The following is an 18,162-nucleotide window of genomic DNA, read 5'->3' as shown; positions in this document are numbered from 1 at the left end:
AACGAACTCCGCCCCATCATCGCTCCACACCTGGGTCCAAACTAACTCTGCCTCTCATCGCTCCTCACCTGGGTCCAAACTAACTCCGCCCCATCATCGCTCCTCATCTGTGTCCAAACTAACTCCGCCCCATCATCGCTCCTCACCTGGGTCCAAACTAACTCCGCCCCATCCTCGCTCCTCACCTGGGTCCAAACTAACTCCGCCCCATCATCGCTCCTCACCTGGGTCCAAACTAACTCTGCCTCTCATCGCTCCTCACCTGGGTCCAAACGAACTCCGCCCCATCATCGCTCCACACCTGGGTCCAAACTAACTCTGCCTCTCATCGCTCCTCACCTGGGTCCAAACTAACTCCGCCCCATCATCGCTCCTCATCTGTGTCCAAACTAACTCTGCCTCTCATCGCTCCTCACCTGGGTCCAAACTAACTCCGCCCCATCATCGCTCCTCACCTGGGTCCAAACTAACTCCGCCCCATCCTCGCTCCTCACCTGGGTCCAAACTAACTCCGCCCCATCATCGCTCCACACCTGGGTCCAAACTAACGCCGCCTCTCATCGATCCTGATCTGGGTCCAAACTAACTCCGCCGCATCATCGCTCCACTCTTTTTTTTTACTGAAACTGTATTTAATAGCCTCTAAACGTTATTCTTGTCTTTTAGATAGATATACCAGTATTTCTTATTTTCAACTGTTGAAGGACACTGTCGCAACAAAAGTAGGCAAGTTAAAATCTGACAGAGCCAACAGGTTTTGGGCCAGTCCATCTCCTCATGGGGGATTTCCAGGGTTTTCTTTGCAACTGATGTTCAGGAAATGCTGTTGAAAACAAAGTCTACCTGACAAAATAGTGTGCAAGTGAGTAGAGAGGCTGGCTGGTATCTTACTATTCCGGTGTAATATCAGATTCTTATTCCTAAAAAGAGTATCACGCATGCTCAGAGGGAAGTTAGACATTATTTTCCTGAAATATCTCCGCTTCCGCACCACGTACACTCCCGAAACTTTCAGGCGAGGGAGGGGACCCCCCAATCTAGCTCTGTGCCCAATTGCAGCCCCCGATCCACGCTGGTTCCCGATACTGACTACAGCAAACCTATCTCGGGAACTAGTGGGGCTTGGGGGCTGCAATTCGGCACAGAGCTAGATCGGGGGACCCCCTCCCTACCCTGAAAATTTTGGGAGCGTACGTGGTGCGGAAGCGGAGATATTTAGGACTTTTACATGGCTGCACAATTTAATGGGAGGCAGGCTCCTACTGCGCATGCGGGGCTGCCCATTCTGTCACTACATTGGCAATTAAACTGCTGTTCAGAAAATGCTCTTGAAAACAAAGAAAACCCTGAGAATCCCCCATGAGGAGATGGACTGGCCCAAAACCTGTTGGTTCTGTCAGATTTTAACTGCCTACTTTTTTCGCGATAGTGGTCCTTTAACCCCCCTGGCGGTATAAGTCCCGCGGCTACGCAGCCGTGGGAGGGTTTTTTTCACCTTTTTTTTTTAGCATGTAGCTAGCCTAGCGCTAGCTACATGCTTCCCCCCTCCCTGCGGCGTCCGCCCGTCCCCTCCGATCGCTGCCGGCGCCGCTTGCCCATAAGGAAATCCCGTTCTGAACGGGATTTCCTTGAGGGCTTCCCCCGTCGCCATGGCGATGAACAGAGTGACGTCGTGACGTCACAGGGAGTCCCGATCCACCCCATAGCGCAGCCTGGCGGCGATTGGCCAGTCTGCGCAAGGGGTATGCGGGGGGGGCCTGTATCCGCGGCGGGTAGCGGCGCATCGGCGGCGGGTGGCGGCGATCAGACCAAACATGCAGCTAGCAAAGTGCTAGCTGCGTATTTGAAAAAAAAAATTATGTAAATCGGCCCAGCAGGGCCTGAGCGGCACCCTCCGGCAGCTTACCCCGTGTCACACACGGGGTTACCGCCAAGGGGGTTAAAGAGAACCCGAGGTGGCATTGTATTACGTTAGTGGGGCACAGAGGCTGGTTGGTCACACTAACATCAGCCTCTGTTGCCCCATCGTGTGTCTCAAAGACCCCCCTGCTCGCCGCTATACCCCCGCAGTGCTGGCGATACGCAGCGTGTCGCCAGCACAATGTTTACTCTAGCGCTGTCTGTCAGCGCCGCTCCGCCGCCTCCTCCGCATCGCCGCTACCCGCCCTCGTCCCTTCTCTCCCGCTGATTGGAGGGAAGGGACGAGGGCGGGTAGCGGCGATGCGGAGGAGGCGGGGGAGCGGCGCTGACAGACAGCACTAGAGTAAACATTGTGCTGGCGACGCGCTGCGTGTCGCCAGCACTGTGGGGAGTATAGCGGCGAGCAGGGGGGTCTTTGAGACACACGATGGGGCAACAGAGGCTGGTGTTAGTGTGACCAACCAGCCTCTGTGCCCCACTGACGTAATACAATGCCACCTCGGGTTCTCTTTAAAGGGAATTTTGTAATAAAAAACGGATTTTTTAGAGACTTCAGAGTCTCTTTAACATGAAGGAAAAGTAGTTATGCTAAAAAGGACCAGTGTGGTTTGAATTCTAGAATTACATATTTTGCTTATGAATTCTGATATGTGTGAGTATGGGTGTGGTGGAGGGTGTGACCAGGGGTGTGGCAGGGTGTGATAAGGGGTGTGGCAGGGTGGGTCTTATATGTATCCCTCTCATCTCTAATTATTTAGCGGTATGGAACTGTGAAGAGGTGAGCGAAGAGGAAGTGCCGCGATCGCTTATTAGCAGTGGGTCTCCTCACTTCCAGGTTTGTCTCTCTCTCTTCTCAATTCCGGCAGTTTCCACATTCATCACTCTTCCCTTTTCAGAGTGCGGCCGACAGTCACTGCTGGAGCTAAAGAATATATTCCGCTCATTACAACTGATGTGTGTGTATCATCCCATCTAATGAAACCGCAGGTGTCTGCATCCACCTGCGTCCGTGTGTGCCAAATCCGTAGTGTGCAGGTGCAGGGCCGAGAACAGGCGTGCAAGCGGAGAGGGGGGGGGGGCACACATGGCCGGGTGCGGGTAGGCAGGTGAGTAGGGACGGATTTAGGCCCAGCCCACCTAGGCCATGGCCTAGGGCCCCAAAGCAGCAGCCTAAAATACTGCAGCATTACCACGGTACTCTGCTGCCAGCCACCTGTGCAGCAGCGACCTTGCTCTCTGTGCACTTTTGCATTGTGGCTGGCGGCTATGGACTCTGGGCAGCATTGGAGACAGAAAGGAAGAGAAAGCTTCTGCACTGGAGACGAGCGGAGAAATGAGTGACACTGATGGCTGCTGCGGTGTGAAGGTGAGCTGGCTACCTATACTGAAAGGGGGGGTGGGAAATGGAGGGAGTAAGGGAGTCATCTGGCTACCTATACTGGTGGGGGGAGGGTCATCCAGCTACCTATACTAGAGGGAAGGGGTCACCTGGCTACCTAGACTGGGGGGAAGGGGGGAGGGGTCATCTCGCTACTTAAACTGAAGGGGGGTGGCTGGGGACAGTGGCCTTGGGCGGTAAAGAGTACAAATCCGGCCCTGCGTGTGAGGTCACAAGGTACTGCACAACTTAGAACCCGTTCTTAAAAGGGCCTAATGACTAATATACACAGTAGGATATCTTTATAGTAAACTCCAACCATACCTCCCAATTTTTTGAGATGAGAAAGAGGGACACTTAAGCCACACCCCTGATCACGCCCCGTCACACCCCTAGTCACGCATACCATAAAGATTTCAAAAAGAAAAATATGTAGATTTATAATTCAAAATCACACTGGTCCTTTCTATCCTGGTCCATTTTCCTTCATAATTAACATTTTAAAATTAGTAATATATCAATTTAAAGGATGGGAATAAAATTTAGAGTCCATCAAACACATTTTTTTTTAGTAGAGAAATATATATATCTACATAGAAAGAGGGACAAAGTCCTGAAAGAGGGACAAATAAGGAGGAAAGAGGGACAGAGGGACAGGCTCCCAAAGAGGGACTGTCCCTCCAAAAGAGGGTCAGTTGGGTGCTATGTCCAAGGGACCAGTACAAGTAGTGTACTATATCAGAAATGGTTATACTCAAGCACAAAGTATATCAACGTACTGGATCTTAATTCAGTCAATAATTCTGAGTAATTGTTTTCTTTCCAATGCTTCAGCAGGTGAGCACAGACTGTGTCTAAGCTAGATCACACTGCACAGTGCTCAATATGCAGGGATTTGCATGCAATAATCACACAACAGCTTGCACAGGAAGTATACATCTCACCAGTTAATGCCGATAAAGCACTGATAGTGTGCTCCTCTGTCCACAGGTCTGTGCAGCCTGGATGATGCTATAGGGTTGCAGCCATGCACAAGCAGGTTACAGATGATCGGCAACCCCCTCAGTAATCAGGCAGCAGGTTACACAGGAAGCATAGGTCTCATCAGTTAATACAGGTACAGTACTGATAGTGTGCTCCTCAGTCCACATTTCTGTGCAGGCTGGATGATACTGTAGCGTTGCAGCCATGCACAAGCAAGCTGGGCCGGTTGTAGACTTTTTTTGCTGCCGAGGCAAACTTGTACAGGCGGCATTCCAGGGAGTGACGATTGGTGGTACGTATTGCTTGGAACGCAGAAGGAAGAGGTGAGTAATTACTTCCCCACCCGCTGCTGACACACACAGCGTGCACATAGCTGGAGGAGGAGAGCAGACAGGGGGGACCCAGGTGACGGAGGGGGGGGGGGGGGGTCCGATCCCCCTCCCCACCGCTGTGCCCGCTGCCCCCCTTCCTGGCTGCTACCTCTTCCAGCTCGGAAGGACAACCGAGGTGACATGTGACATGATGAGATATGTACAGTGCCAAGCACAGAAATAACTAGGCTGTGTTCCTTTTTTTCTTCCTATGCCTGAAAAAGTTAAAAATCAGGTAAGTAACAGTTTCTGTCCAGGTGGACTGGGTCGGACTATAGCGTAACCTGCACTGATAAGTAATTGCAGCCATAGAACACTTTCCTGGCAGTAAATGGCTTGGAAAGGCAGGAAAGAGATAAAAAGGATCAATAGTTCATAGATTTTTAGCTCTGGCATACTTCAGTAAAGGTGTCATTGAGCAGAGACAATGCAACAGTAAGAACTTAAAAACTAGATTTAAATATACAATAAAACTGTGGGGCATCTAAAAAAAAAAAAATTTTTAGTAGAAGGAGGATAGATACAATTGTTGATATCATCATTTTATTTTCACCTCGGATGTCCTTTAAGCAGGTAAAACACAGCAAATATTTTCTATAGAGATCACTCTCCAGTCAGACCAGCAGGGGGAGCTACAACAAACTAACGCTCACATGTAAAGTTTCATATTTTCCTGATTATTATTATTTTATTTTTTTTAAATAGTAAATCTTTTTTCAGGGAAGATAGCATGGCAATATTCACCTGCGTCGAGTCCAAAGCCATGAAATAAAGATACAAAAAAAAACCAGTTGTCATTCTGCCAGAAAATAATGAAACTATAATAAAGATTTTGTAAAAAGTAAAATCATTTATTTTCCTCCTAAGAATAAATAAACTTTCTCTGCAGGTCACTGAAGTAAATGTACTCCGATTTCTTTTCCCTCTGTTGTGAGAAGATTCTGGGACTGGAAACAAATTGTCGCTTTATTTACTGCTAAGATGGAGCCGGAATGTTCTGCCCAGATTATCCCCCAATAAGTAACAAAGACGGCTTATTCTGTAAAACGTGATGGACCCGGCGAAACATGCGGAGAGAGGAATTATTCTGGCCAGCACGGTGGCGTAGTGGCAACGCTAATCCCCGCTTCTGATTCCAGCCAGGGCACTATCTGCAAGGAGTTCGTATGTTCTCCCTGTGTCTGCATAGGTTTCCTCTGGGTACTCCGGTTTCCTCCCACATCCCCCAAACATACAAATAAGTTAATTGGCTTTCCCCTAAATCAGCCTAGACTACGATACATACACTACATGATACATACATAGACATAGGACTATGGTAGGGATTGTAAGCCCCTCTGAGGGACAGTTAAAGAGGAAACTCCTCCCAGTCAGTAAATTCTTCCCAGTCAGTAGCTGATACCCCCTTTCCCATGAGAAATCTTTATCTTTTCTCAAATAGATCATCAGGGGGGTCTGTGTGGCTAATATTGTGGTGAAACCCCTCCCACAGTGTGATGTCATGACCATGGTCCTGACAGTTTGCTGTCTGTGAATCTTGTTGCATTGTGGGAAATAACGGCTTTTTCCAACTGCCAAGCAAACCATACCTCCTTCTGTGCATAGAACTCTCAGTAACGAACATTCTGGCGTGGTACACGATGGTGAGGTTGCTGGCGCTGTTGGAGGGCATTGGAGGGCACCTGCAGATCAGGTCATTTGGGCGCTGGGCAGTGGCAAGCTTCTAATAAACACCAAAGTATCTGAATCGTGTGCCCAGGCAGAGAGTTGGCCAAGGGATGCGAATAGCAGCTGACTGGTTACTATGTAGGGAAGAATCGTTGTCGCCAATCACCTGTTAGTAGACGACTGGCTACAAATAGCATCCCAAGGGGGGTTAATGTGAGAATGGGGACGGGGTTAGTCTATAGAAAAATATCAGAAATGTACAATACCAATATTTTAATCATCAACACCCGACTCACACGGAAGCGTCGCTACACGTTCTCGGACATCTGGCCACACGCTGGGTTCTCAGTCGACACAACCCGGAAAAGCTGCCTCAATCAGGTTGTGTCTGGCATGTGAATGAGGCTTAATCATACGGAGGAGTGAAGCAGACGTTTATCTCACCTTCTCATACATGACAGAACAGGTATAAAACAATTTCTTCATTCACAACGTGTTTCGCTGGTCACTGCCTGCTTCGTCAGGGGAAATGTATAAAATGGTCAGATTATCTCTGTGTCATGAAGATATTCTTGAAATGTGTAGAAATTATCTGAGGAGGACTTTTTGCTCAGTAAGTGAAGATAAATCCACTACGTATAAGTTAAGGGTGATCTCCGACTGCCATAAAAACCAATATGGCTGCCTCCATCTCAGAAGAGCTACAGACGAAAATCGTTTTAACTTTAGTTTAGATATATTAGCGTATGGCATATAACATTGTGTAGATTCACCTCTTTTCTCCCCTCTTCGGGACAGTTCACCGCCAGACATAATTACTGGGCGACTCGCACTCGAACGGGATTTCCTGATCGCCGGAGGTGATCGAAGAGGGTAGGGGGATGCCGCTGCACAGCGGCTATCATGTAGCGAGCCCTAGGCTCGCTACATGATTTAAAAAAAAAAACGGCTACGCTGCCACCTGGCGGTTTTTAATAGACCGCCAGGAGGGTTAAACATATAATAAAACTGTGGAATATCTTAAAAAGTCATTTTTAGTAGAAAGAAGATAGATATAATAGTTTATTTTCGCTTCGGGTGTCCTTTAAGTGGTTAAAGATTTCAAAGGTTGGAGAGTGACAGATGTGTTGGGGTAGGGGATTGCAGAGGAGGGGTGAAGCACGTGAGAAATCTTGTGTATGTGATTGCGAGGAAGTGATTCTAAAGCAGGATAGAAGAAGGCCGAGTGCAGATATGACATTGCGGTTGTGTTGTTGTCTGGAAACAAGTGAGGGACGTTGGGAAATACGCAGCGACCTTCGCTCTCTCCAGCAAACATTAATCAACCAATCCTCATATAGTATTTCAGCGCACATCCTACTGCATTTCTTATACATATGAGTCCATCTCTGAACTAAACCATAAAAAGTTCAACCATAAAAGTTCATAAGTGTTCATAAAATTCAGCCTTCGTATCTTGCTTATGATCAATAAACTTTCCAGGTCCACCACCAGTTCACCCTTACAAAAGACACACTCACCGAACGTCTCTGACCACTGTTAAGGGGCCCACACACCTGACGATTTTCCCACCGATATAAAGCAGATTCGATCACTGTGATCGAATCTGCTGTGAAATCGTTGCGCAAACGCTGACAGAACGATCGATTTCTGTCCGAAATCAATCGTTCCCGTCGATCCATCCGTGCGGAAGATTTTGCTCGATTGCCGGCGGGACGGGAGTGCGTCGCTAGCGGCGTTCAAATGCCCGACGAACGATGGCCGGATCAGGTAATGTATAGCTGGCCGGGGGGGGTGGGGGTTGGGGGGGGGGGTGGTATGGCAGCTGCAGCTTCAGAGATGTCCTGTGAGTGTGTCTTTTGTAAGGGTAAACTGGTGGTGGACCTGGAAAGTTTATTGATCATAAGCAAGATACGAAGGCTGAATTTTATGAACTTTTATGAACTTTAATGGTTGAACTTTTTATGGTTTAGTTCAGAGATGGACTCATATGTATAAGAAATGCAGTAGGATGTGCGCTGAAATACTATATGATAATTGTGAGATCGTGGCCTAAGATCCATTGTCCCCCTACCCCACCCACCTTTCCCCCTTGCTTTGGCAATACCTGTAATGAATCTTGGTCATGCCAATAAAGCTATCTTTGATTTGACTTGATCGAAGCGCATTCCGGATTGCATATGGTGCTAAGAATCTAAAACGTTGTAGCGCTTTGAAATTGATTTGAATCAACCAATCCTATTGAACTTTGTGTTGAACTCGGAAGAGGTTCCAAAGCCCAAAAGTGAACAGGAATCTTACAGCAAAATCACTGCAGTAACACAGAATCTGACATGTAGCGAATGTCTATTAGTGAGCACAGCTGCTGCAGTCATTGCTCATCACTTCAAGACCAGCTTGCCACCATCATTACACCCTCCTCTAATCCACACTGCCAGCTTCATATACTATTGCCAAGGATGAAAAGAAGTCCTGGGAGGAGATTATCTGCTTATACTGTACATACTGGAGGTAGTAGACATCAGCACACACTGCAGCTAGTTTACTATCAGTACAGGCACAGAGTAACTGCTTATACGTACATACTGGGGGTAGCAGAGATCAGCACACACTGCAGCTAGTTTACTATCAGTACAGGCACAGAGTAACTGCTTATAATGTATATGTTGGAGGTAGCAGAAATCAGCACACACTGTAGCTAGTATACTATCAGCACAGGCACAGAGTAACTGCTTATACTGTACATACTGGGGGTAGCAGAGATCAGCACACACTGTAGCTAGTTTACTATTAGTACAGGCACAGAGTAACTGTTTATAATGTATATATTGGAGATGCCAGAAATCAGCACACGCTGCAACTAGTTTACTATCAGTACAGGCACAGAGTAACTGCTTATACTGAACATGCTGGGGGCAGAAAAGATCAGCACACACTGCAGCTAGTTTACTATCAGTACAGGCACAGAGTAACAGCTCAAGATGGCCAAACACATAGATTTGCAGCAGATTCGACCATCAGATAGATTTCTGTCAGATGCCTGTCAGGTCAAATCTGACAGGAATCTATCTGGTGTGTGCCACACACTAGGAACACATTTCCAATATATTTCAGATTTAATGAAATCCATCAAAATTGCATTATTGCACCATTTGATCCAATGCAACTCAACTCTGCCAGCAACCGATTGACCTACATTTTCCATCCGAACCGATCAAGAAAATTGATCGAAATCAGACGGAAATAGTTTGAACGGCCGTTCGATCATGCTTCCTGCTGCATCGATTTCTAACAGAATTGATCAGAGCGGTCGAATTGATCGATCACTGAAATTGACCAGTGTATGGGCCCCTTTATACTATACATACTGGGAATAGCAGAGATCAGTAGATGCTGCAGCTAGTTTACTATCAGTGCATGCACAGAGTAACAGCTTATATTGTACATACTGCAGGCAGCAGAGATTACGGTCAGTATAGGCACAGAGTAACAGCTTATACTGAACATACTGGAGGCAGCAGAGATCGGCACACGCTGCAGCTAGTTTACTATTAGTGCAGGTGCAGAGTAAGGCCCAGTGCACACCAAAACCGCTAGCAGATCGTCAAAACGCTAGTGGTTTTGGGAGCAGAGAGCCGATATTTGCCGGGTGCACACTGAGCGGATTTTGTATGTGATCCGCCGGCCGCATCCGCATCAGCATCCGCGTGGCTAATGTATCACTATGGGCTGGTGCACACCGGCGGTTTGAGGTTTTAAGCAAACCGCAACCGTGCAGCAAGAGGCACGTTTGCGGCTTGCTAAAAACCTCAAACCGCCGGTGTGCACCAGCCCATAGAGATACATTAGCCACGCGGATTTTCAAGCGGATGCGGCCGGCGGATCCGTCCAGTGTGCACTGGGCCTTACAGCTTATAATGTACATCCTGCAGGCAGCAGAGATCAGCATATGCTGCAGTAAGTTACTATCAGTGCAGGTACAGAGTAATAGCTTATATCGTACATACTCGACGTAGCAGAGATTAGCACTAACTGCAGCTAGTTTACTGTCAGTACAGGAACAGCTTATAATGTACATACTGGGGGTAGCAGAGATCAGTACACACAGCAGCTACTTTACTATCCGCACACGAGTAACAGCTTATAATGTACATACTGGAGGTAGCAAAGGTCAGCACATACTGCAGCTTGTTTATGATCAGTACAGACACAGAGTGACAGCTTATACTGTACATACTAGAGGTAGCAGAGATCAGCACACAGTGTAGCTAGTTTACTATCAGTACAGGCACAGAGTAACAGCTTATACTGTACATACTGAAGGTAGTAGAGATCAGCACACAGTGTAGCTAGTTTACTATCAGTACAGGCACAGAGTGACAGCTTATACTGTACACACTGGAGGTAGCAGAGATCAGCACACAGTGTAGCCAGTTTACTATCAGTACAGGCACAGAGTGACAGCTTATACCAATGATACTGAACCAGGGCTCCAGGGAAATCATTCAGGGGTTCCACTGATTTTTTGCCAGTTTTACGGGACAAAGTTTTCCAACGCCTCCAATGATGTGACTGGCGGATTGATGTAAACTGTGGCACATCACAAAGCCCTCCTACTTGGCAGTTTATGTGCCCATCATCCAATAGAAAGCAGCAAGTGAGAGCAAGTGGCAAGCACTAAAAACAATAAGTGGCACCTTCTGAATCCCACTGACACCAATGATTGCAGGGGCAATCGCTGCACTTTGGGGGGAGGAATATGCTGCATAGAAGTGTATTTTGGGTGTAATCATTTCACATGAGTGGAGATTGTTGCATTTTATATGGCGGTGATTTCTGCACTGTGGGTTAATTGTTGCCATTCTTTTATTTGGGATGATTGCTTGACTGTGGGGCAAATGCTGCACTTTATATGCGTAAGCGATTGCTGCATTTGTAAAATGGGGTAGCGATTACTGCATATGTAAAATTGTTAACCAAGGTGTATAATAGTAGGCAGGTGTAAAAACTCATAAAAGTGGCATGATTTTATGCAGGGGTTCCCTGAGATCCGAAAGATTTTTTTTAAGGTTTGACTCGAAAAATGCTGAGAAAGGCTGTGATGAAGCTTTTACAGTCCTGTCACTGCTTTCCTCTTCTGCTTAGTGACTGAATGTGTTCCCTGCATGGAGGTGACCGGTGACGTCCCCGCCACCCCCATATATCTCGGTAGTGACTGAAGTCCAACTGCTGTGATCTCTGGTCATGTGACCGCTGGGATCAGCCAATTGCAGTCAGTACAGAGGAGATTTCTTTGGTTACCATATTTATATTTAATCTGCTTACAAAGTAAAGGGATTACAAAACAATTGACTGTGGACGACCTCAGACCAGGCACATGATTTGCGAGGGTGTCTGTCCCCTTCCAGATACACTTCTGGTAACACATAATTAGGCAACCTGACACATTGGTGGCGGCAGACGGGTCAGTGGCGATCTAGCACGAGATTGCAGAGCGATTGTATCTGCGGATTCCTGGCGCTACACTGGATACCAGAGCGATCACCGAAAAATCGATCATCAGCCAAGCAGATATCTGACAGATTTGATCAGAGTGATTGATTTTGCTGGAAGAATCGATAAGTGTGTAGCCAAGGGATGGCTGGTTATGCTGGGATTTGTAGTCGCAGGTAAGAGTTATGCGGCCTCTCCCGCCCCTCCTCTTACCTGGCTTCCTCTTCACATAGGAGGAATGCATCGTACAAAGGTCGAACACCCGGAGATCTCACATCAATGCAGATACCGGCGGCGGGCCACAAATCCTGACCGGTGGTTCGCAAATCCTGACCGGCGGTTCCCGAGTCCTGACCGGCGGTTCCCGATTCCTGACCGGCAGTTCTGGATTTCTGTCCCGGTCAGGAGTGAAGCTTGGAGGCGTTAGAAGTCGGAGTGACTCGCTGGCTGCCTCTCTCGCTCTGTATGAAAACAATAGTCACTCCTCCCAGCCAGCGACACATAACTTCCTCCTCCAGGCCACTCTCTCCGCACAATGACTGACTGACCCCCGACCTTTATAACTCATATCAACAAGCCGAGGAGATCTGCCGGGCCTACAAGCCCTGAGCGGTGAACTACTACTCCCAGCATTCTACTGTAAGCTATGTCCGGAGAACTATTACTCCCAGCATTCTGCTGTCAGCTGTGCCTGGAGAACTACTACTCTCAGCATTCTACTGTCAGCTGTGACTGGAGAACTACTACTCCCAGCATTCTACTGTAAGCTATGTCTGGAGAACTACTACTCCCAGCATTCTACTGTCAGCTGTGTCTGGAGAACTACTACTCCCAGCATTCTACTGTAAGCTGTGACTGAAGAACTACTACTCCCAGCATTCTGCTGTCAGCTGTGACTAGAGAACTACGACTCCCAGCATTCTACTGTCAGCTAAGACTAGAGAACTACTACTCCCAGCATTCTACTGTCAGCTGAGACTAGAGAACTACGACTCCCAGCATTCTGCGGTCAGCTGAGACTAGAGAACTACGACTCCCAGCATTCTACTGTTAGCTGAGACTAGAGAACAACTACTCCCAGCATTCTACTGTCAGCTGAGACTAGCGAACTACTACTCCCAGCATTCTGCTGTCAGCTGTGACTAGAGAACTACTACTCCCAGCATTCTACTGTCAGCTGAGACTAGAGAACTACTACTCCCAGCATTCTACTGTCAGCTGAGACTAGAGAACTACTACTCCCAGCATTCTACTGTCAGCTGAGACTAGAGAACTACTACTCCCAGCATTCTGCTGTCAGCTGTGACTGAAGAACTACTACTCCCAGCATTCTGCTGTCAGCTGTGACTAGAGAACTACTACTCCCAGCATTCTACTGTCAGCTGAGACTAGAGAACTACGACTCCCAGCATTCTACTGTCAGCTGTGTCTGGATAACTACTACTCCCAGCATTCTACTGTCAGCTGTAACTGGAGAACGTCTACCCCCAAATCTCCTCCACACACACATTCCACTGCCAGCTGTTTCTGTGTTTCTGGAGAACTACAACTCCCAGCATTCAGCCTGTCGGGTAGAAAACATTTCCAGACATCCAAAAATATCATCCAGAACTTCTGACCTGTGAATCCAGAGACCTCTCTGAGCCAGGGCTGTGGAGTCGGTACAAAAACATCCGACTCCAACTCCTCAGTTTACGAAACCTCAGACTCCCGACTCCCGACTCCAGGTATACAAAATTGTTCCGACTCCTCGACCCCACAGCCCTGCTCTGAACTCAACACAATCCTTATAGAGACTCTAACTTTCCTCCTGCATCACCCTATCTGCTGATTACACATCGATCTCCCAACACCCGGGGCCACAATATACCGGCCAGCTGAGATTCGGTTAAACACAAAGATCGGGGAGGTGCACATACACATACAACCACAGCGAGCATTAAATGTTAAACTGCTGCTACATCTCAAATCAGTGAAAGGAACTGCTAATGACTACATAAATTCTGCAAAAGTTATGCTAAACAAAGGGGTTTCTATGCAACAATATAATCCCCCTCCATGGTAACGTCTCTCAGAGGGGAGGGGCTGTGTAAACTCAGTAGCAGGGAGATTAGCTTTCAAATGGTTTTATCATTTATTTACTAAAGTAAAAAGAATGCATTACAAGATTATTACTAAAAAAAATGTTATTACTGACAAATAAACGTAAATCGGTCACAAATTTCCACAATCTATACACAACAGATTTCCTTTTCCTCAACAAAATGTTGAATATCAGTACATGCCCGCGTTCACACACATCTTTAGAAAATACACATTTGATAAAACATATATTAGGGCTAGAGTGCTTCTGAGCGCTTTGAAAAGCACTTGGCTAATGTATTTGAGGGCCCTTTTCCACTATAGCATTTGCAATTGCTAAATCGGAAAATCGCAAACCGCTAGTGATTTTTAAATCGCTACCGTTTGCTTTTTAACATAGGAATCGCGGTAGGTCATTTCCACTACCGCGATTTGTTTTTTACTTAATCGCGAACGCGCGGCGGAGCGATTATTGCCGTGATTTTGCTATGCAGTGCATAGCATAGCAAAAGCGCGATCGCAAACGTCGGGAAATCGCCGAATAATTTTTAACTTTTGCTGAATTGCAATCGACAGCGTTCAGCGCGAACGCTAGTGATTGCTAGTGGAAAAGGGGCCTGAATGGGATGGAGCACACCAGAGCGATGTGATATTTTTCCCAAAACGCAAACGCGGGTCCTGCAGCATTTCTGAGGCGATTCAGCCTCAATGTAAAGCATAGGAAAGTGGAACATCCAAGCGTTCTTTTATGCAAAAGCTGTACACTTCCAGCCGTACTGTACAAAAAAACCAAAAAACTGCTACACCAACAATCATTAGGCATAGCTAGAAAATCGCCAGGCACATGCCTGGAATCGCTTCGAAAAATCACATCTAAATGCGATTACGCTAGTGCTTTTAGGTGTGCACCAGTCCTGAATTATACACTAAAAACAACTGCCTGCAGTGGCAGCTCACAGACCCTCACCTCCTCCTCAGGAACCTCTCTTGTCTGCTCACTCCCAATCAACCAGTCCCCAGGTAGCTGTCCCTTTAAGGAAGGCATGCTAATCACTGAGCTGTGCCCTTGGAATGTCACCAAACAGAAGGTGACAGAAGAGGAATGCGGAACTGAGACAGACCTGGTGTGCACCACCTACAGCACTACAGCCCCAGGCATTGTGTGACATGTGAGAGAGAGAGGAACATAACAGCATGGGAGGCCTAACATGGAAAATGGGGGCAGTAGGTGCAGCCAGCGGGGTCACACCGGGAACAAGCATGCAGCCAGCGGGGTCACACCGGGAACAAGCATGCAGCCAGCGGGGTCACACCTGGAACAAGCATGCAGCCAGTGGGGTCACACCGGGAACAAGCATGCAGCCAGCGGGGTCACACCGGGAACAAGCATGCAGCTAGCGGGGTCACACCGGGAACAAGCATGCAGCTAGCGGAGTCACACCTGGAACAAGCATGCAGTCAGCAGATCCACACCTGGAACATGCATGCAGCCAGCTGAGCCACACCTGGAACAAGCATGCAGCCAGCGGAGTCACACCGGGAACAAGCATGCAGCCAGCGGGGTCACACCGGGAACAAGTATGCAGCCAGCGGGGTCACACTTGGAACAAGCATGCAGTCAGCGGGGTCACACCTGGAACAAGCATGCAGCCAGCGGGGTCACACCGGGAACAAGTATGCAGCCAGCGGGGTCACACCTGGAACAAGCATGCAGTCAGCGGGGTCACACCTGGAACAAGCATGCAGCCAGCGGGGTCACACCTGGAACAAGCATGCAGCCAGCGGGGTCACACCTGGAACAAGCATGCAGCCAGCGGGGTCACACCTGGAACAAGCATGCAGCCAGCGGGGTCACACCTGGAACAAGCATGCAGCCAGCGGGGTCACACCTGGAACAAGCATGCAGTCAGCGGGGTCACACCTGGAACAAGCATGCAGCCAGCGGGGTCACACCTGGAACAAGCATGCAGCCAGCGGGGTCACACCTGGAACAAGCATGCAGCCAGCGGGGTCACACCTGGAACAAGCATTCAGTCAGCAGATCCACACCTGGAACAAGCATGCAGTCAGCTGAGCCACACCTGGAACAAGCATGCAGCCAGCTTATCCACGCCTGAAACAAGCATGCAGCCAGCTGAGCCACGCCTGGAACAAGCATGCAGCCAGCTGAGCCACGCCTGGAACAAGCATGCAGCCAGCTGATCCACGCCTGAAACAAGCATGCAGCCAGCTGAGCCACACCTGGAACAAGCATGCAGCCAGCGGGGTCACACCTGGAACAAGCATGCAGCCAGCGGGGTCACACCTGGAACAAGCATGCAGCCAGCGGGGTCAAACCTGGAACAAGCATGCAGTCAGCAGAGCCAAGCCTGGAACAAGCATGCAGTCAGCAGATCCACACCTGGAACAAGCATGCAGCCAGCTGAGCCACACCTGGAACAAGCATGCAGCCAGCTGAGCCACGCCTGGAACAAGCATGCAGCCAGCGGAGTCACTCCTGGAACAAGCCAGCGGCCAGTGGAGTCACTCCTGGAACAAGCATGCAGCCAGAGGGGTCACACCTGGAACAAGCATGCAGCCAGCGGAGTCACAACTGGAACAAGCAGGCAACCAGCAGAGTCACACCTGGAACAAGCAGGCAGCCAGCGGAGTCACACCTGGAACAAACATGCAGCCAGCAGTCACACCTGGAACAAGCATGCAGCCAGCAGAGTCACACCTGGAACAAGCAGGCAGCCAGCGGAGTCACACCTGGAACAGGCATGCAGCCAGAGTCACACCTGGAACAAGCATGCAGCCAGCAGAGTCACAACTGGAACAAGCATGCAGCCAGCAAAGTCACAACTGGAACAAGCATGCAGCCAGCAAAGTCACACCTGGAACAAGCCAGCGGCCAGCAGAGTCACACCTGGAACAAGCATGCAGCCAGCAGAGTCACAACTCGAACAAGCATGCAACCAGTGGAGTCACACCTGGAACAAGCATGCAGCCAGCGGAGTCACACCAGGAACAAGCATGCAGTCAGTGGAGCCACACCTGGAACAAGCATGCAGTCAGTGGAGCCACACCTGGAACAAGCATGTGGCCAGCGGAGTCACGCCTGGAACAAGCATGCAGCCAGTGAAGTTACACCTGGAGCAAGCATGCACCCAGCAGAGTCACATTGGGAACAAGCATGCAGCCATCAGAGTCACGCCTGGTACAAGCATGCAGCCAGCGGAGTCACACTTGGAACAAGCATTATTATTATTATTATAATTTAGTATTTTATTATTACTATTATGTAGTATTTTTATATAGCGCCGACATCTTCCGCAGCGCTGTACAGAGTATATATAGTCCAGTGAAGTTACACCTGGAGCAAGCATACAGCCAGCAGAATCACACCGGGAAAAAGCATGCAGCCAGCAAAGTCACACCTGGAACAAGCATGCAGCCAGCGGAGTCACACCTGGAACAAGCATGCAGCCAGCGGAGTCACACCTGGAACAAGCATGCAGCCAGCGGAGTCACACCTGGAACAAGCATGCAGCCAGCGGAGTCACACCTGGAACAAGCATGCAGCCAGCGGAGTCACACCTGGAACAAGCATGCAGCCAGCGGAGTCACACCTGGAACAAGCATGCAGCCAGCGGAGTCACACCTGGAACAAGCATGCAGCCAGCAGAGTCACACCTGGAACAAGCATGCAGCCAGCAAAGTTACACCTGGAACAAGCATGCAGCCAGCATTCACACCCGGAACAAGCATGCAGCCAGCACTCACACCCGGAACAAGCATGCAGCCAGCAGAGTCACACCTGGAACAAGCATGCAGCCAGCAGAGTCACACCTGGAACAAGCACGCAGCCAGCAGAGTCGCACCTGGAACAAGCATGCAGCTAGTGAAGTTACACCTGGAACAAGCATGCAGCCAGCATTCACACCCGGAACAAGCATGCAGCCAGCGGAATCACACCTGGAACAAGCATGCAGACAGCATCCACACCTGGAACAAGCATGCAGCCAGCACTCACACCTGGAACAAGCATGCAGCCAGCACTCACACCCGGAACAAGCATGCAGCCAGCACTCACACCCGGAACAAGCATGCAGCCAGCACTCACACCCTGAACAAGCATGCAGCCAGCACTCACATCCGGAACAAGTATGCAGCCGGCGCTCACATCCGGAACAAGTATGCAGCCAGCACTCACACCCGGAACAAGCATGCAGCCGGTTGAGTCACACCTGGAACAATCAGACAATACAATACAATAATACATGC

At 48.9% G+C, this 18,162-nt stretch overlaps 1 protein-coding gene across 4 annotated transcripts in view; it reads right to left on the bottom strand.

Annotated features, from left to right (window-relative positions):
- Positions 1–18,162, bottom strand: part of FGD4 (FYVE, RhoGEF and PH domain containing 4) — a 160,303-nt gene that overhangs the window by 47,134 nt on the left and 95,007 nt on the right. The window contains exon 1 of one of the 4 annotated variants that reach the window (XM_068278250.1): positions 12,028–12,244. The exons of the other annotated variants lie outside the window; for them this stretch is intronic. Coding sequence (XP_068134351.1) covers positions 12,028–12,058 — 31 coding nt within the window. The 5' untranslated portion in view covers positions 12,059–12,244. Of the gene's footprint in view, positions 1–12,027; positions 12,245–18,162 lie in introns of those variants that run through there. 4 annotated transcript variants of the gene reach the window in all.

This window comes from Hyperolius riggenbachi, chromosome 3, assembly GCF_040937935.1.
Source record: "Hyperolius riggenbachi isolate aHypRig1 chromosome 3, aHypRig1.pri, whole genome shotgun sequence".
Lineage (NCBI taxonomy): Eukaryota > Metazoa > Chordata > Amphibia > Anura > Hyperoliidae > Hyperolius > Hyperolius riggenbachi.
This window is presented reverse-complemented; position numbering and strand designations above follow the sequence as displayed.